This window comes from Palaemon carinicauda, chromosome 14 (assembly GCF_036898095.1).
Source record: "Palaemon carinicauda isolate YSFRI2023 chromosome 14, ASM3689809v2, whole genome shotgun sequence".
In the NCBI taxonomy this organism is placed as follows: domain Eukaryota; kingdom Metazoa; phylum Arthropoda; class Malacostraca; order Decapoda; family Palaemonidae; genus Palaemon; species Palaemon carinicauda.
Window position 1 is genome coordinate 52,428,689 of NC_090738.1, and position 20,851 is coordinate 52,449,539.

The following is a 20,851-nucleotide window of genomic DNA, read 5'->3' on the forward strand; positions in this document are numbered from 1 at the left end:
GATAAGTGCCATTTTGTTTGCTGGTTACAGCCGCTGGCAGGCTACCAGTCAACCAGTCTCTCAGAGTCAGTGGCCAGTGACCGGCAAAACGGATTATGTCCACACTCTTTCTTTCCGCTTTGCATATAATTAGTGACGTGATAGTACACAATGCCGAGCTGTTCTGCTTATAAGTGTGCCAATAAACCTGAAAACATCTAAAATCTTTTGGTTTTCCTAGTAATCCTGCATCTCTTTCAATTTTATTAGGAATACTTTCCTTCAGATCCTTTTGGTGTCTCTCTCTCTCTCTCTCTCTCTCTCTCTCTCTCTCTCTCTCTCTCTCTCTCGATCAAAGCCTGTTATTCCTGTGTGCACTTCTTACTGTTATACTTTGCTTTTTTATTACAAATACTTTCCCAGTGTTTAAAACAAATGGAAACCAAATGTCCCCTCATTTGATAGCCAGTATTTTTCTTACTATATCATAATCTATATTTCATATTCACTAATATATCTTATCTTCACTACTATATCATATTATATCACTACTTCATATCTCCATACTATCCACAAGTTCCACAACTACATCTTACTTTCACTACATTTATTACGTACTATATCATATCTTCACTATTTTATCACATTTCAATTATATATCATATTTTCAGTCACTTATACCATTACAATTCATTAATGCCTTATTTTCAATACCTACATCACTCTCAAATGTATCAATATTATGCACACAATAAACGAAGGGTGTGAAACCTTTGACAATTATATCGAGCGCAAATTCATTTTTCACCTGCAGCGTTTCTCTCATCTCTCAATTTATTCTCTCTTATAGGTTCTTCAACTTGAAAGGTAACTTCAGTTCTATTAAAACCTGAATTAATCATGAATGCTATATCATAGCTTTACTATCTATTTTAATAATTAGTTATCATTACTAAGTAGTTATCATTAACCACTACTAAATAATATTTTAACTATCATAACGCTATATGTGACATATACTAACATTGTCTTTAAAAAATATGGATTTGCTAGGAATATATTAGAAATTAATGCATGTGAATATATTAATAATGATAAAAAGATCAGTAGATGATATATAAACTCACAATATCTTTTTTCTATATATATGTATATACAAATATATATATATATATATATATATATATATATATATATAACTATTATATCTTATTATATCTATTATATCTTTGAGGTAGTAGGTTGGCCAAGGCACCAGCCGCCCGTTGAAATACTACCGCCAGAGAGTTATGGGGTCCTTTGACTGGCCAGACAGTACTACGTTGGATCCTTCTCTTTGGTTACGGTTCTTTCTCTTTGCCTACACATACGCCGAATAGTCTGGCCTATTCTTAACAGATTCTCCTCTGTCCTCACACACCTGACAACACTGAGGTTACTAAACAATTCTTCTTCGCTCAAGGGGTTAACTACTGCACTGTATTTGTTCTGTGGCTACTTTCCTCTTAGTAAGGGTAGAAGAGACTCTTTAGCTATGGTAAGCAGCTCTTCTAGGAGAAGGACACTCCAAAATCAAACCATTGTTCTCTAGTCTTGGGTAGTGCCATAGCCTCTGTACCATGGTCTTCCACTGTCTTGGGTTAGAGTTCTCTTGCTTGAGGGTACAATCAGGCACACTATTCTATTTAATTTCTCTTCCTCTTGTTTTGTTAAAGTTTTCATAGTTTATATAGGAAATATTTATCTTAATATTACTCTTCTTAAAATATTTTATTTTCTCCTTCTTTCCTTTCCTTACTGGGCTATTTTCCCTGTTGGGGCCCCTGGGCTTATAGCATTTTGCTTTTCCAGCTAGGGTTGTAGCTTAGCAAATAATAATAATAATAATAATATAACAAAACATATATACAGTGAATACCACAGTACCAGTACTACTACATAATTTTACTACGGTGTACAGCAACTGCAAAACTTTCTAGTACTCAAGATACTATTGCTTTGCTGAATTTTGTAATATGCATGTTCCACCCTGACATAATCCTCGCTAGATCTATCAGGGAGGCCTCAGTGAACTGGAGACTTCCTACGGTTAGAGAGGACACGGTGAGAGAAAGCGGTTGGAATTCCGTTCCACCTTAGTTTTAGTTTTTCATTAACCCGTTTATTTTGAAACTGATCCTTTTTAAAGTGCTTCTGCGAAGCCAAAAATTATTATTGGAAACCAATACTACGGTATAAAAATGTCATACTCGACCCCTAATATGTTATCAAGATATTTGAGATGGTTGACAAAGAAACAATAAAAATACAGCCTTGTCATCAGAATATTGTATTAGGCCTAATTTTGCTTCCAGTGTAGAAGCTAGGCTATAATAACATGAAGAGGAATGGTAATAAATGGAGTATGCAGATGCAGAAAACACGAGCAAAAACACGAGTTTATGTTCAATAAATGCAAAATCATATATGAATAACCATACATGGCATATTATGCACACAGTAAACGAGTGGTGTGAAATATTTGACAATTCTATCGAGCGCAAATTCATTTTTCACCTGCAGCGTTTCTCTCATCTCTCAATTTATTCTCTCTTGAAGGTTCTTCAACTTGAAAGGTAACATCAGTTCAATTAAAACCTGGATTAATCATTCTACAATAACACATCTTATCAGCTTTTGTGGAAATTCTTTCCACGCTTTATTCAAGTCAACACCGTTATTCCATTTTATATTTTTTGTTTATTATTTTCTGGGTTTTACGCATCTCTTTTTTCTTTTGTTTCCTTTGTAACCTTCATTATTATACTCTTAAATATTCATTGCTGCTAACATTACCTCTCATCACCTCATTCCTCTGTAGATGATTTTCTCTCATTTCGTGAGCTCACAATACATTGCTTGACGATGCAACCGACCGTCGACAATTTTTAAGAAAACAGCACTTGGTTGCGTTCTGTTCCAAATGCTCTTGAAGCTTTGGATGTTTAACCACAATTGGTTTGTATTTAAGTAACTCTTTGATTTACGTAACTCATTGATCTTAGCTTATTGCTATTTACATCTCAGTACCTATTTATGAGTCTGTTTAGCCAGGATTGTTTTCTGTGTTATTGAATATCACTAAACGCCACTTAATTTTTTTGTATGTATATTAATTTTTATAAACCAGACAGTAGGATTTCTTTTTAATTACTTTCCCCTGGAGTTTCAAGAATGATCCTTGTATCTATAAAAAGCACCCTTCAGCAAAAAACGTACTTAGGGGTCGGCAAGAGGTTATGGCGGCAAATTGAAACCTTAGGTATCTTATGTAGGTGGCCAGATAGGAGGCGCGAGGCCCGCGCCTCCTATCTGGCCACCTACCCGCGCCTCCTATCTGGCCACCTATATAAGATACCTAAGGTTTCAATTTGCCGCCATAACCTCTTGCCGCTAACCTCCCCGCTAGCCACGCTTGGTCTGGCCGAGCCCTTATGGAAATTTGAAGAAGAAGATCTCGACCTGTTCGAACCAGCTCACCGACTGGAGGCAGAAGCGTGTGAGTGGCCCACTTAAAAACGAGGAAGCGTGGAAGACGTACGTAGATATAGCCTCTTCATCTGTGACGTCGTTAACATAGACGTCGGTACAACTACCTGTTGGTCAACCAGTTACTGACCAACAGTATGCCTTACTTTGAACCATTATTTAACAGATAGGTATATGAAGATAAAACACGACTGTGCAGAACTGAAGATGCACCGTGTTGTTAACAGTTTACAAGATGCTTCTACTTCAACGACTACAATCAACCCTTAAGAGCGTGAGTATAAAGTAACTGTGCTCAACCTTGGCCAAGGAACTGTCCCCCCTTTTTTTCTAGCCTTTATTTGACGATGTGCACATTTAGCTAGGAAGTCATGTTCAAACTGTCTGGTTTAATCATTCGTGGCGTGTCCATTACTATAAGTTGTGTTCCTGTTCCCCTCTATCAAGTTTGAAATTTTTGCCCGAGAGGAATGTGTTTAAAGTAGTGAGTAGAACTTTTGGTATTATTTCAGTCACCATTTTTACTTTCATTGGTTGATTAGTTATTTGATTATTGATTTAGGATTTAATTGATTTGACCATTTTCTTGGCATTTTTCATTTTTCATATGCCATGCGGTCTTTGTTCAAATTTCAATTAGGTAATTTTGCTGTTTTTTCCTGTGTCAGTTAGGTGAAAATTCCTGTTGTACTTTATGGAAATAAACGCCATTTTTAGGTTAAAATTATTAACTGTTTTTAACTTGACCTTTACATTTTGAAATGACTAAATGAGTTATCACATGAGGTGAGATATGACTTAAAGGTAAGTTTATATTTACGTCAATCTAAAGCTATCGTGTTAATCCTTTATTGTAATGTTCTACGGTATTACCTCCCGGTGGTCCTTAGGACGTTTTGACTTTTACAGTACTGCTCCCCCTAACTCTTTGTGAAACTGTCGTTAACGTAACTGATTCAGTCCAACCCCACTTGATTGGGATTTACTATTCTGCGCCCTGGAGTAGCGTCTGAACATCAAGGTGATATCGGTGCCGACAGTCCCGGTATAGAATAATCTTTGGACTTAAACGTGTGTAGGGAAAGCAAACCGTCTTCGTTGCGGTTCTCTAGTTTGTCAAGTGTGAGAGTGTTGGCACTCTATCCTTCAGGCTCGGGTCCGGAAATCAGAAATGGGGAGGCCTTTCCCGGAATTATTTCCCACAGCTTTTATGTGTAGATATATCAATTCTCTCATTCAAATAGTCTTATTTGCATTATTATGCTTTATTCATTATTGAAAGAGAGAGAGAGAGTACTACTGAATCTTATAAGGACTTACATTAACATAATCCTGGAATACAAAACCCTGCCTCACAGTCATTGCCTCTAATCTTGTTGATTAAATATCATTCTTTTGTTAGAGAGAGAGAGGGGCGGGGTGGAACCGCCAGTACTAAGGGCTTTCCTTGCTGGCTGCTGGATAAAAAATGGCGCCAAGTTTTGAGATTGGAGCTACTCTTGTTTTATTTGGGTACTCTAGGTCAAACTTCAATCTAAAACTAATTACAGTATGTTATACAATCTACTCATGATCATTATAAAGAATTCATATCTCTTACCCAGTTAAAGGTGAACCAGATGCCTCGAGAAGAGGGCACTTGACCAACATCTTCAATAGATAGAGGAGAACAAACAAGATCGTAACGAATATGTTATACCCAATAACGGCTCGTGGACCGGGTCTGGCACATCGTAGTACGATAGCAGCGATCACAGTACCCAGGGAGGTAGCTATAAGATTGACTGTTCCTGTGAATTCAAGGAAAGATATGTTCATTGGTATTCTAGTCCTTCCATCTACTTATCTACTAACAATGACTTGAGGTAAAAGGGGTAAGGCACAATGTAATTTCGGTAATGTGGTCATTCATACTAAATCAAATTGATGATTAGACAGCTTAGATGAATAATACCCCGTTCTGGCATGACATTAGCTTAATTTGATAGCAAATTGGACATAGTTAAGCTCGCAAGATTATAATGCTTTCTCTAAGAATGTTAAATGAATAAAAAGTTTTCTTCAAAAAGAACTCATGTTACATGATGAAAGATCTATTTTGCCATTGGTCCCTTTGAATAAAATACTAGCGTCATTTACTTCAACTGAGATATCAGAACACCTCTCTCTCTCTCTCTCTCTCTCTCTCTCTCTCTCTCTCTCTCTCTCTCTCTCTCTCTCTCTCTCTCACCTACGTAATAGTTGGCTTCACTCGCTGTCTGACGAAACTGATTCTCCAGGTACTTAGGCTTGAAGATATTATATCCACTGGCGGCCATTACAAATATCGAAGTGTTGAAAGCATTGGCCAACCAAATCTTGTTGCAGAGCAGCTTCTTGGTTAATCTCATCATGTCTTCGGAAATTAAAGTAAGAATCACATAAATATCTAAAGTAATTATGCTTGTGAAGGCGACCAATAGGCAGTATCAATCAATTTACAAAACACCTTTTCGTTTGTCTGGCTAGTATTTTGTTTTGCATTTTTATATTAAACGAAAGACTTCCTTGGGTCACTGCTTAGCACCGGATGCATACATAAAGAAGTTTGGTTATAATGTTGCAGATGATCCAAGAAAGTTCAAATGCCTAGTTGATACGATATTCTATGATTCTAATGTTGAGGAGGCATACTGGCATGCATATGGATTATTGGAGAATTGCGAATAGAATAGTGTTATTTTGCATCCTAGTAAGTTCAAATTTTGTCATAGTGAGGTTGATTTCATTTGCAATACTTTATCCTGGGAAAAATATCTTCCTTCACAAGATAAATTAATAGCAATAAAGAATTTCCCCTTGCCGGAACAGCAAAAGATATCTAATATTCGATCATGGTTTTGTTTTGTTAATCAGTTGGCACTATTTGTTGCAATGGCTCCAATAATGTCACCATTCAGAGAGCTCCAGAAAAAATCAACTACCAAAAGTGTATATTGGGATGATAACTTGAAATTGTTGTTCAGCCGGGTAGATATTACATTATGTAATTCGTTAATTGCCAGCTTATGTTATTATGGTAAAACTCATCCAACAGCAGCAATAACTGATTGGTGCAAGGAAGTCCTTATGTTTGTTATATTACAACAATATTGTCATGTGTAATCTAGAATGTACTCTTTTGTTTTACTGGATGAGATATTGGTGTCTGCATCCGTTATTGCGTTATCCAACTTCATTGAAGATGACTTCATAGTGTTGGACAGTAGGGACATCAAGAAGGTGGGTGCAGCTGATATCGACTAATAGGAGTTGCTAGATTGTTTTCGTGATAATGAATGGCTTAGGAGTAGAAACCTAGCTACACCAGCATCAAAACCATAAGTTCAGGTAAGAGAGAGATTGGGTATCATAGATGGGTCATATGCATTCGATGAGGGACACATTCGCTTGGTAGTACCAGGAAATTTGAGAGAGAGCTACTGTCTCCATGTTGGCCACCAAGGCGTTGATCCTATGTTATGACGGTCTTGCCAAGGTGTCTATTGGCCTGGCATGGAGGCAGACTTGAAATAAGAGAGATAAATGGTTCTATATGCAACATATATGCACCATCACAGCAACAAGAGCCATTAATTGCAACAGACCTACTGGAATACCAATTTCAAAATATTGATGCCAATTCATTTCAGTTTGGCAATACGTTTTACTTAGCATATGCTAATAGACTGACAGGTTGGTCATACTTTTCAGGTAGGGTGACAATATCAAAGATTATTCCCACATTGAGATTATTCTGCAGGTGGGGTACACCAGAAGAGATCTCCACAGATAGAGGAACTAATCTATGTAGCACAGAGATGTTAAATTTCTACAGAGGATGGATTGTAATACTTAAAATCTTGTCAGCCCATTATGCATAGTCCAATGGCCGTGGGAACAAAGTGAGTGAAGATGGTAGTCTCGATACAATGCAATCCAGAAACACTCCCCTAAGTGATATTGTAAAATTCCTTGCAAACATGGCACTCAATAGACAGTTGCTAGACCTGATTCCCATAGAGAAAGAATACTACCACCCAGATAATCAATGGCGGGAACCATAAGAAAAAGGGAGAATGAAATGGTGAAGATTATGATGAAGAAGAAGTCCTACAACCTGCACGCCAAACTGCTCCCATATCTGACAATTGGAAATGGTGTTGTTACAGGATGTTGCTATCAAACACTGGTATGGCAATTGTGGAGTATCCATACTGCCACAATCTCATCAAATTAATGGAAGTGGGAGAATGACAAGGAGGAATCGCTGTCATCTCCCGTACATAACAATATCAAATGAACCAGAGTCTGTGAGCCAGACGGGTGGGCTTGGGCAATGCATACCTCATAGTCCAAAAATGCATTCATGGCGTAAACAACAGCAAAGACAGAAACGTTTTCGGTCCAGGAAACGGCCAAGTTAGAAGAATGATTATGTATTAAACTTGTGTTATTTCCACAATTGCATTTGTATTCTTTTCTTTTGGTCTTTTAGGGTAATTCATTTTATCACTTCCCTATTTCACAATACTTAGCTTGGAGGGCGATCTAGGATGATTTATTAGATAATTTTAATTTCCGAAATTTTTAAAAAAATTTTCTTCACTCTTCTTCACAGTTTTTTTTTATGTAGATTGTGCTCGACGGAATTTAGTTGCCCCTAACATGCCAAAAGGGATTGTAGTGAGGCTTTTATTATTGATCGTGACGTCACAGCATGGGAAGTTTGAATGGTGGTTCTTCCTTAAGTGAGTGTCTCGGGGTAAATATTCTTTGTATTCATTATTTTAAACCTTAAATATTTATGTACTTTTAATTTCATCTCTACTACAACTCAAGTCTGCTAGTCTAGGAGATATATTTGTCTGCCCATGTAGGCCCGATTTTCCAAGTACCTTTTAACAATTTCATGTTTTATTTATGTGTCAGATATTTAGTGTTAGTGTTCTGTATGTTCTCCTGGGGTCGCATGATTACTCCTTGTATTATAAATGGTTTACTACATAAAACTCACAAGCCTCAATAGTCTTTTAAACTAGAGATGGCATCTCAAGTCCCTATCCTTCGCACCTCGATGTGCTGCTGTTGGGGAGAAGGATGAAAAAGGATTGTGACCTAGTGGCACCCTCAATAGCATTCCGGCCGAGCTAGTGTAGACTACTGGTGGGTCAATTACCCACTGTGAGTCGACCTCGACCTCTCCGCTCGCCCCCTACTAGCCTGTCCCCTTTCACATCTATCATCGGATCCAGTAAGAGCAAGAGATGAAATTGAGGAGGTCAGAGAGTAATATGAGGAAGTCGTAACCTCAGTTGGTAGGCAGATTAAGGCTATGGGCGAGCTGGAAAAGGGCACCCATTGCACTTTAGCGCAATACCGAGGCAGAGCTCAAGATTGCCATTCTCTAGACCAGTGGTTCCCAACCTGTGGGTCGCGACCCCAAATGGGGTCGCTACACCAATGCCCTGGGGTCGCCAATCGACTTTGAGCTGAATGGGAATGTTATGTAAAACAAAGTGAAAAAAAAACATATTCTTAACACATCAGCAACAGTTATTGGTATATCAGACGACTAAAATCTGTTATAGAATATGCTGCATGTTTGCACAATAGGTACCATATCAAAACATCTATATTTTCTGAATGTTGAAACATTTTGAATTCATTACTTTCTGAACTAAATTGTTCCTGCAAGAGCATTACATCAGTGGTTAAATAACTGAATAGGTTGGCTCACGTGTCGGTTAGACTCCAACAATCTTTTGCTCGCTCAGTTCTTTGACGTCACGGACACCTAAAACTCATTATAATACTTATCTTTGAGTACCTAGAGTGGTTCTTAGGATCATACTATCATGATTCGGGAAAAAATATTCCCTTTATCAATCCATGTTTGCATCGTACTATGAAACTTAATGTAATAGCTTGATGAAACTACTGATGTGAAACTTTTCACAGCTTCTTGTGTATGGTCAGTATTATAAAAATGAAAAAAAATTAAAGATTTCTTGTTTTGTAAGCCTATGCAAACTTCAACTACTGCTGCTGATATTTTTTACTTAATTGATGATTTCTTCAAAATACGTTCGATCGAATGGGAGAAATTGTGCGGAGTTTTGTATTGACGGGGCACCTACGATGCTCGGCTGTAAGTCTGGCTTCAATCGTAAGTTAAAAAGTGACTCCAGAAGTAATTGAGACTCAATGCATGGTTCATCGACAAGTATTAGCTACCAAGGCGTTACCAGAATCATTCAAGGAAGTGCTCAACCGAGTAATTAAAGTCGTAAATGTCGTTAAATCAAGGCCACTTACAACGCGGCTCTTAGACGTTTTATGTGGCGATATGGGTTCAACACACGAAGCACTACTGTTTCACACAGAGGTAAGGTGGCTCTCGAAAGGAAAGGCGCTGAAAAGATTTTTTTACTTAAGAGGAGAGCTGCAAATATTTCTTGCTTCTCAAAATGCAAGTGAATATGAATCATTGTTTACGGATGAATTTACGATATGCAAATTGGCATACCTGGTCGACATTTCTGGGATTTTTAATAATATTCATACAGGATTACAGGGTAAGGAAAGTACGATAATATCTTTGTCTGAAAAGATATTTTCTTTTAAAATGAAATTGGAACTCGGGATCACCAAAATTAACCAAAAGGAATTATACATGTTCCCGACACTTGCCTAATTTTTTGAAGACGCGGCAAATGAAATCGATGACTTATACGGCTTGATACAGGAGTATTTGGAAAATCTCACTGTTCAAATAAGAAGTTATTTTCATGATGAATGTTACAAATCTTTCTCCCTTACAATCAACCCTTTCAATGCCAGTGTATCTGAGGTCCCTGAAGCAGCAGAAGAAGAGTTCATCGACTAATAAAACAAATTTGAAGCTAAATCATGGTTTGGTGAACTGCAACTGCAAGAATTTTGGGCAAAAATTTCCAAAAATTCCCAGTAATATCAGAAATCGCAATAAAGAATTTATTGCCGTTCCCAACAACTTACTTATGTGAAGCAGCCTCCCAACTTCTCATCCTTAAAAACAAATGCCGAAATCAATTAAATGTGGAAGATGACAACGGAGCCCAGGATAGAATTGCTAGCTAAAAAACTGCAATACCAGCCTTCTCATTAAGGTCAGTTCATAAACACGCTTTGCATAACGTTGGAAATTTGTGTTAATAATTTTGAATTGATTTACAATTAATCAATTTTTGTAGCAGCTTTAGAATTTTTTATGAATAAATTTGAAACTAATCATGAAATTACGGAATGTATGGTTACTTCACGAATAGATTCAATAATCGCAATATAAGGCAGTTTATTATAAAAAAATGAAGGTGTATATAAGATATTTTAAGGATTGGGGTCGCTTCCAGACTGCTTGATCTAAAATGGGTCGCCATGTTTAAAAGGTTGGGAACCACTGCTCTAGACACAGGCACCAAGGAACTAAATAACTGTGAGTTGCTTAATCAATGGGCATTCCCCCTTTGGATAAGTTCTCATTTTGTTCTAACTAGTGTTCAGTTATTGATCTGCCAATAAATGAGCTACATCACCAAAGGTATTGCCAGGGTGCTGTGCCTTGAGTGTTAGTGCTCTTATCCTTCCTTGATAATTCTTTGTTGCATGTTGTAGGGAAACTTTCCCAGAACAAGTTCCTGCTCATCATTGATCCAAAATATACTCCACAATATTAATGTATTAGCTAAGTTCTTTATAACTAGCGCCAAGATATTGGCAGGAATATTGCGTGGTCAACCTCCCCAACAGTGTCTCTAACTCAGTTCTTCTGTAGACAAGATGGTGTAAGTATATACACAATAAAAGATAGTGTAAATAAAATATTACTCTCTTTGGTAATGATAGAAGAGATTACATAGGCAAAATTTACACAAAGGAAGCAGTAACAGAAATGAAGACAAGGTTGAATATAACAGACTTAAAAGAAAACTTAAAGAAATAGGAATAAAAAGGATAGGCCTTGTGGGTTGTACATTGAGGCAGATAATACAAAAAAGCATTTGTTTAGCTGTAAAGAATAAGGAAAATTCAGAAACCGTGGCATTGATTTAAGGAAGCTAAAATCACCTATCAAAGAAGTTGCCGGATATATTAGACAGGTTATGTAAGTTACAAACAAAAGTATGCAAGTTGTGCTGTCTGTATAGGAGGTAACTAATAACTATGAATTTTTTGTAGTGTGCCTGCAACCTTAGAGTTGTAGAGTGAGCAACGAGGAACTTGGAATAATAATGATAATGATAATAATAATAATAATAATAATAATAATAATAATAATAATAATATGTTCCAGGTTCCTCGTTGCTCTCTCCACAACAACATGATTGTGGGTAAAGTAGAAGGTGCAAAGCGCAGCAATCTGCAGAAAGTTAATTGTCATCTGTCATCTCCTACACAAACATTACAGCTTTTATACTTTTACTTCTACTTCCAGAGCCTGACTTATATATCTGGCAACTTCTTTAGTTGCTGTTTCTAACTTCTCTAATTATATGCCATTGCTTCTAAATTTTATTAATTCATTACAGCTAAACATATGCTTAGTTGTATCATCTGCCTCACCACACAACACACAAAGTCTATCCTTTTTATTCCTGTTTCTATAATTTTCATTTTAATCTATCAAATTCAACCTTGTTTTCATATCTATTACTGCTTCCTTAGTGTTAAGTTCTCCTATGTAATCTCTTCTATCATTATTATTTACAAACTTCTGATTGGTAATTTCTGCTTTCTTTTCTTTTACTTTTCTTTTAATTTCCTTTGCCATTTTACTTTTAAATACTTTCTTGACTTCTTGCGTTTTATACTTTCTTACCTCTTCAATCTTAATATCATACCTTTTGGCATATTTCTATAAGGATTTTTCCTCAGCATTCCCCGTATGGATCCCTTATTTGGTCTTCCACTATCTCATTAACTAATCGTTTATCATCTCATGTTATGATGTTATGAAACACCATCACCTTTTTATACTCTATTCTATTTTCAACTGGAAATGTTACTGTTTCTTCTATTAACTCAAAATAAGGAGTGGTTGCAACCTGTTCAAACATTCCCCTCAAAATCTTGCACTGTGTCCTCTCCAGTTCTTTCCTTTCTTTTTCTTTTATTACACCTCATGTCTTGATATTTGCAAACATTGTAGATACTACTACTGTTCCATAATAATAATAATAATAATAATAATAATAATAATAATAATAATAATAATAATAATAATAATACTTGCTTTTCAGTGTTGGCTTGGTAGGTTGCATTTGACTTTCTTCTAATAGATTATCAAGATACTGGACGTCATGTGTCTTATTTAACTTCTCCTTTGTGATAAAATCTCTTAATTTCTTTTTCTCTCTCATGAGCGTGGCAGGGAGCTGGAAAGGAAGGAGGGCGAAGCCAATGCCAATCACTACTAAAAGGCTGCCAATAATCACAAATCCTGGAAACCAACAGGAGAAAGGTGTCTGAGTTTCCCTGTTACCAAGATTAATCTTTTATAAAGAAGGAAAATATCTCAAGAAACTATAAAAAGTTGACCTTTGACGTATTGACTTTGAGGTATAGTATGGACTATTTTCTTTCATCGTAGAATGATAAAAATCGGGTTTCTCTAAACACACATGTTAAAATAAATTTCGCACTTTTTGAAACGTATTCGGAGTATTGAATTCAAGTGTAAAAATATACATAAAAAAATCACTTGATAAAGTTCAAATTAATGTTTAACTACTTATGTATGACTGTTAAGCTCTGATAGTGAGTCAGGATTTAATCATTGCTCTGGAAAAATATACAGTAGGTCTATATGATTGTGAATGACATGTGAATGAGTAGCAAAGGTTGATCACATCCTAACTTATTGTGCCTGTGTGTTAGTTCTGATACTGCTATAGGAAGTGATATTTCTTCATCTATTTCTCTGCTGAGATTCAATGCTTCATAGATGATAATTTATTCAAAGCTGAGTGAAAGAAGCGGTAAAGATGGTCACTATGGTTTTTACAAATGCTTATACAATTGGTAAAAAAGTGACAGGTAGATCACATATATATCTATAAACACAAATGCAAGTTTATAATGATGATTAATCATGATATATTTACAAGGAAAATATGCCTAAACAGCTTTGTTACCTACCCACCCACCAAGCACCGAGCCATCTCGGATCCTCATTCGAAATGCTGGGAGTCTTGTGTGGGACAATCCAGTATTCCAAACACTTTCCTCCCAAGAGAAATCCCAAGACAGGTCCAAGTGTCTTTAACAGTAGAAAGGCACCTGGAAAGTGAAATGGAAATTAGCTACGTTACATGTCAGTTGTTAAATCATTTCAAGCGGATAGTACCAAGATACTAACGATTATAGAAAAGATTTTTGTGCTTTTTACACACACACACACACATACATAGCCTACACACACACACACACATACACACACACACACACTAAAGTAAACAGATGTTCATTGGTTAATACCCTTACACCTAACAAGAGAGTGGCAATAGTTCATTCCAAAGGGGAGGATGAACACTTGATTTTAGGTCTGTTTACTGATAAAACAAATTGTGCTCTTGTTGATATTAGCAATGAATTATGTCTCTGGTAGTTAGAGGATTAAGGCGTGTCATAAATAGTGTATGAAATGGTCATAGGGCTAACAACTTTATCTTCAAAGACTTGTTGAGACCCATACAATGACGATTATCAGGGCCACCCACTTTTCAGGACAGAAAAGGCATATCACGATCAGAGAAACGGAATCAAGTTGACAAACTTCCTTCTTCGAGTTATGAGAAACTCGCAACTTATACATTGTTCTGATTAATCGATTGAATAGTTCAATATGCATTGCAACGTCGACTTCAGTCATCAACATGAGAAAAAAGTAAACTTTGCTAAATGGGAAAAATTTTGAATAAATATTTTTCATAAAACATTCACTCGTCAATAGATACTTTTTATACATTTGAATGTTGCATGGTTAAAATCTAAAAAAAAAAATCAGAAAATCATTTTGACGGGAGTGGAGGAGTAATTATTACGAAGACAGCTCCCGAATAACTAACTTTATTCATGACACCACAGATATTTATAGACACCCAAGGAGTCACTCAAGGGTGACAATTGCATGCAATATTCGATGGCAAGAATGACATTCAACGGTAAAGACGACATTGTAATGAAAATAGACAATATAATAATAGAAGATTATAGAGTTCAAATTAGCTTGTTACATTCAACCAACTTTTTAACGTGGATTCCGATGGCAGTTGCAGTGTAGAGAAAACAGTCGACGCATTCTTCATTATTTGTATTCGTTGCTTGCTGCACGTGTATCATATAGTTTCCCCCCAAAGCAGATATATATGCGAAAGAGGGTGACTTGCCATACAGATAAGCAGGTTTTATGCGGTCAATGGTGATATAATTCTTTTTACCACGAACGTTGAGGAGGAAAGCTTTCGGAGTACAACTAATGACAAGGACAGGATGGGCCTGTATATGGCGGCATAAGTGATGGTACGCAAGCATCATCATCATCATCATCTCCTCCTAAGCCTATTGATACGAAGGGCCTCGGTTAGATTTCGCCAGTCGTCTCTATCTTGAGCTTTTAATTCAATACTTCTCCATTCATCATCTCCTACTTCGCGCTTCATAGTTCTCAGCCATGTAAGCCTGGGTCTTCCAAATCTTCTAGTGCCTTGTGGAGCCCAGATGAACGTTTGGTGAACTAATCTCTCTTGGAGAGTGCGAAGATTATACCCAAACCATCTTCATCTACCCATCATCATGATCTCATCCAAATATGGCACTTAAGTAATCTCTCCTATAGTTTCATTTCTAATCCTGTCCTGCCATTTAACTCCCAATATCCTTCTGAGGGCTTTGTTCTCAGATCTACTAAATTTATTGGAAATTGTTTCATTGTCATGCCATGACTCATGTCCATATAGTAACACCGATCTCACTAAACTAATTTTTATATGTAATTTCAGGCACTTTGATTTCCAAATTTTACTTAAACTAGCCATTATTTTATTTGCTTTTTTTCAATCTTTCATTAAACTCTAATTTTAGAGACCCTGTACTGGAGATCATAGTTCCTAGATACTTAAACGATTCTACATCATTAATCCTGTCTCCTTCCAATGATATTTCATCTTCCATCATTTCTGTCTTTCTTCTAATTATGTTCAGTCCAACTTCGTGAGATATTTCATGCATTCTGGTAATCAAGCATTGGAAATCCTGTGGTGTTCTGCTAACAAGGACAGCATCATCATCATCAGTCTGCTAATTCCCTATCACCATTCCAGTCCAATTCTTCTCCACCATCTCCAACTGTTCTATGCATTACAAAATCCACGATTATTATGAACAACATAGGTGACAACACATTCCTTTGGAGTACTCTGCTGCCCACTGGAAATTCATTTGATGAAACTCCATTACCATTAACTTTGCACTTGTTTTGCTCATTAACAGACTAATCAAATTCACATATTTAAGAGAAATTTAATAATAACACAGGACTCTCCATAAAACTGGTCGGTGCACACTATCAAAGGCTTTTTCATAGTCCACAAATGCCATCAAAAGGGAGATTTCTATATTCTACACATTGCTGTACAACATGTCTCAAAATGAAAATTTGATCAGTGTAACTTCTACCTTTTCGAAATCCTGCTTCTCATCAATCTTTCTCTCCAGTCTCTTAAGAATAAGCATACTATATATTTTCATAACAACTGACGTAATTGTTATGCCTCTGTAATTATTGTAATCATTCAAGTCTCTTTTTTTTGCCATTTTCACCAACACTCCTAACTCCCATTCATCAGGTTTTGCCTCTTCATGCCGCATTCTACAAAATAATTTCGTAAGTATTCTGGGAGTCACTTGATTTTCGTCCATTATCATCTCAGCAGTTATTCCATCGTATCCAGGGGCTTTCCATCTTTTGAGTTTTTTTATGATAACTACGATTTCGAACACAGTGAATTCATTCATGGAAACATCAAGGACTTCACCAGCTTCAGGTATATCAATCAATTTATTCCCTTTGTATCTCCTATTCATAACCTCACTAAAGTGTTCCATCCAACGTTGCCTTTCTTCATTTTCTGTTTTTATAACAGATCCATCTCTCTTTTTGATGGGTATATGCTTCTTCTGCTTTACCCCAGTCGAGATTTCATTAACAATTCTATGAGTAATTCTTACACCATAGCCACTCCCTGAATTCACGGCCAACGCGAATGAGCAACCTGGTGGAGTAATGAGAGCTTTGGGTATGGAGGAAATGTCCCCTAAATCTTGATGAAGTCAATGGCAGCAGGGTGACGTATTAGGTTTAAGGCAATAGACAAACTATCCCTTTAATATTTACTCATGATGCCTGGCGGATGATCTTACCAGAATTAATATTGACCGTCAGAGGTCACTTGCCTTAGTTAGATAGGCACTGCGCATTACAAGGAACTGGCTATCCTCTGATGTATCCAACCAATGTGTTCTCTATGGATTTAGTCAGTCAATGGAAAGAGAAGATGACAAAAGGGCCCCTAGTCCCAGGCGTAGCGTAGTGCTAAGAATCTCCTGGTTTATAAATACTAAAGAAAAATGGAAAATTGGTAAATGGAATGTTAGAACTATGAATCAGATTAGGAAGTTACAGCAAGTGGAAAGCAAATTTAAGAAATATAGTTTGGATATCTTGGCCCTAAGTGATACATGTAAGGGGATTGGTAAGGAAAATTTAGGCCAAGGCATATATATATATATATATATATATATATATATATATATATATATATATATATATATATATATATATATATATATATATATATATATATATATATATATATATATATATATATATATATGATGATGTGATATGTGTGTATATACATATATATACATATATACAGTATATATATATATATATGTATATATATATATATATATATATATATATATATATATATATATATATATATATATATATATATATATATATATGTGTGTGTGTGTGTGTGTGTGTATATATTCAGGAAGAACAGATGGAGTTGGAAGAGAAGGGGTAGGAATGAGGATGAGACCAAGAGCAGAAAAAGTATTAACCGAGTGGAGAGCTGTAAATAGTAGATATGATTGTTATAGTTGGTTATGCACCAACAAATGATTCCCCTAAGAAATGAAAGATGAGTACTATGAAGAAGTGCAGAGTGTAATAGATGAGATCCTGGAGGGAGATATGAAAATTGTGATTGGCTATTTCAATGCTAAAGTTGGAAGTAATAATCATGAGATGATAATGTAATGGGTGTCGAGGATCTTGGTGAAGTTGCAAATGAAAATGGAGCACATTTCATAAGTTTCTGTTCAGCAAGCAATATTGTAATGGGAGGTACTCTTTATTTAGCACAAGGCCATCCGCAAATAAACATGGACTTCCCCATGTGGCAATTACAAAATTTAAATAGATCACGTTATCATTAATAAAGAGAGAAGGAGGACTCTGAAAAATGTAAGAAGCTATAGAGGTGCAGAGATTGATAGTGATCACCAGCTCCTCCTTGCCACACTGAAATTAAAACTGAAAGCACCCAATGGAAAGGTAGATAGAATACCCAGGTTTGATACAACTAAGATTTTAGACGAAAAGTACAGAGAAACATTTGTAATTGAATGTAGGAATCGGTTTGCAGTCTTAGAGACTTTAAGAGACGAAGAGCAGATAATTAATGAAGAATAGTGTGATATTAAAAATATATTTTTATCATTTGGTAGTGAAATCTTGGGACACGCTGTTACAAAGAGAAAGCTATAGATATCAAATGATACTGGGGATACTATAAAAAGGACACAAAGACAGAAATTAATTGTTGAAAGTTTTAGAGGAAGTAATGAAAATTACAAGGTATAGCATGCTAAGTATTGCAGTATTGATAGTGAGGTCAAAAGAAAACCCAGGAATGACTGGAGAGAATATTTAGACAGTAAAGCAGAAGAGGCTGACAAAGCTAAGAATTCAGGGAGTGGCTATGGTGTAAGAATCGTTCATAGAATTATCAATGAATTCTCGACTGGGGCAAAGAAGAAGAAGCATATAGCCTACCCATCAAAAACAGAATCTGTTAAATTTCCCCTTTATTATTATTATTATTATTATTATTATTATTATTATTATTATTATTATTATTATTATCATTATTATTATTATTATTACTTGCTAAGCTACAACCCTAGTTGGAAAAGCAAGATGCTATAAGCCCAATGGTGCCAACAGGGAAAATAGCCCAGTGAGGAAAGGATATATGGAAATAAATAAAGTACAAGAGAAGTAATTAAAACTCAAATAAAAATTTTTAAGAATAGTAACAACATTAGAGTAAATCTTTCATATATAAACTATAAAGATTTTACCAAAACAAAAGGGGAAATAAGATAGAATAGTGTGCCCGAGTGTACCCTCAAACAAAACCACAATGCAGTAGAAGACCATGGTACAGAGGCTATGGCACTAGTCATGACTAAAGAACAATGGTTTGATTTTGGAGTATCCTCCTAGAAGAGCTGCTTACCATAGCTAAAGAGTCTCTTCTACCTACATCAAAAGTAAAGTAGTCACTGAACACTTACAGTGCAGTAGTCAACCCTTTGAGCGTAGAAGAATTGTTTGGTAATCTCAGTGTTGTCAAGTGTATGAGGATAGAGAAGAGTATGTAAAGAATATGCCAGACTATTCAGTGTATGTGTAGGCAGAGGGAAAATTAGCCGTAACCAGAGAGAAGGATCCATCGTATTACTGTCTGGCCAGTCAAAGGACCCAATAACTCTCTAGCGGTAGTATCTCAACTGATGGCTGGTGCTCTGGTCAACCTATTACCCTCAATGCGACATAAGTGCTAGAGATCATTGAAGGAGGTGGGGTCGGAAAAAATTCCGTAGGGACGACCAACGTGTCACCGTATAACATTTAAGCTGCTTAGGCATTCTTGGTGTCCTTGAGGGTGGTCCTCAGTCGAAGAAAGCCCAAAGAAGTTGGAGAACCCAACTGGAGTCGTTGCAGATGGATATCATAACTACTTTTTGGGTACGATGGAAGCGTTCCACCATTCCATTGGGTGAGAGGTAGTAAGCAGTAGTCTGAAGTAGGGTGAAGCCGAGAAGACACCCTAATGATTTTCACAATAGAAAGAGGAAAGTAACACCCCTTTAAGAAGTAATATGGTCAGATGTGAATCTTGCTATCCATCTGGAATATAAGGGAGGAGTACATTAGGTGGATATTGCATCTTGCAGAAGGATGGCTACAGGCCAGCAAAGTAACCATATCCATGTAACATGGGTAGTGCCAACTACATCAACATGAATTTGAGTAAAATGATGCTGAGGTTAATTAAAAGTACCCACACCAAAATCCGTGTGCCGATGCACTTTTGAAGTTTGATATGAAATACAGGCAAGGGCCCAGTCATTGGCATCTTTAGCAATACCATGCCCTATAAACTTCAGCTTTAGTAACTTTGCAGTAGATTTGCTTAAATGGTGTAAGAGGCTATGGATTTATTGAAACCAGTTCGCACATAGAGATAGGTTGTAGTCCTTGAGAGCGATGTCTTCCCATGAGAGAGACATGGAGGATGTCCTACAGGTTTGGTACTCAAGGTCCTTTCGTTGGGCTTCTGCTAAAGCCTTGTAATTCATTTCCAGGTGGACGGCAGCCAGCGTATTTCCAGAAAAGGTATCAGCAACAGGATTAAATTTAATAGTGGCGTGTTGAATGGTTCAGTTGTATTCAGGAATGGCAGAGAGATTACAGCATTGATGGGTGGACCAGACATCAGACAGCCAAATGAAAGCGTGTACAAGAAGCATGTGGTCTGTATGAACGGTGAAAGATGTGCCCTCTAAGAAATGGCACAGGTACTGGATAGCCAATTCACCACCAGTAGTTTGCAATTAAGGGTGGAATACCTGGAATCTGCCTTGGAAAGTTTACTACTGAAGAAGGTCACTAGGCAGGTAATCTGTTTAATTGTTTGTTCAAGTACTGTCCCTACAGCAATGCTACTGGTATCGGTGGAGAGTAGGAGGGAGCCAGTTGGTATAGAAAGGTGATAGTAATAGCAATTAAAATGTATTTCTTTGTCCTTGAGTGAGTTGTGGAGGTGGCCAATAAATGGTGGCAATGAATGGAAAGAAGTGGTGTTAGTAGTTCACTATATCCAAAAACTCCTGGAGTGCTTTGACAGTCAAGGTCTTGGCAAAT

The 20,851-nt window shown here is 36.6% G+C and overlaps 1 protein-coding gene across 1 annotated transcript in view; it reads right to left on the reverse strand.

Moving 5' to 3' along the window:
• The window catches only part of LOC137653192 (solute carrier organic anion transporter family member 74D-like), a 167,141-nt gene that overhangs the window by 84,352 nt on the left and 61,938 nt on the right, over positions 1–20,851 (reverse strand). Inside the window, exons 6-9 of the mRNA XM_068386574.1 lie at positions 13,705–13,845; positions 12,800–13,006; positions 5,738–5,902; positions 5,108–5,297 (exon numbers count right to left, since the gene is read on the reverse strand). Of these exons, the coding sequence (XP_068242675.1) occupies positions 5,108–5,297; positions 5,738–5,902; positions 12,800–13,006; positions 13,705–13,845 (703 nt within the window). The remainder of the gene's footprint in view (positions 1–5,107; positions 5,298–5,737; positions 5,903–12,799; positions 13,007–13,704; positions 13,846–20,851) is intronic.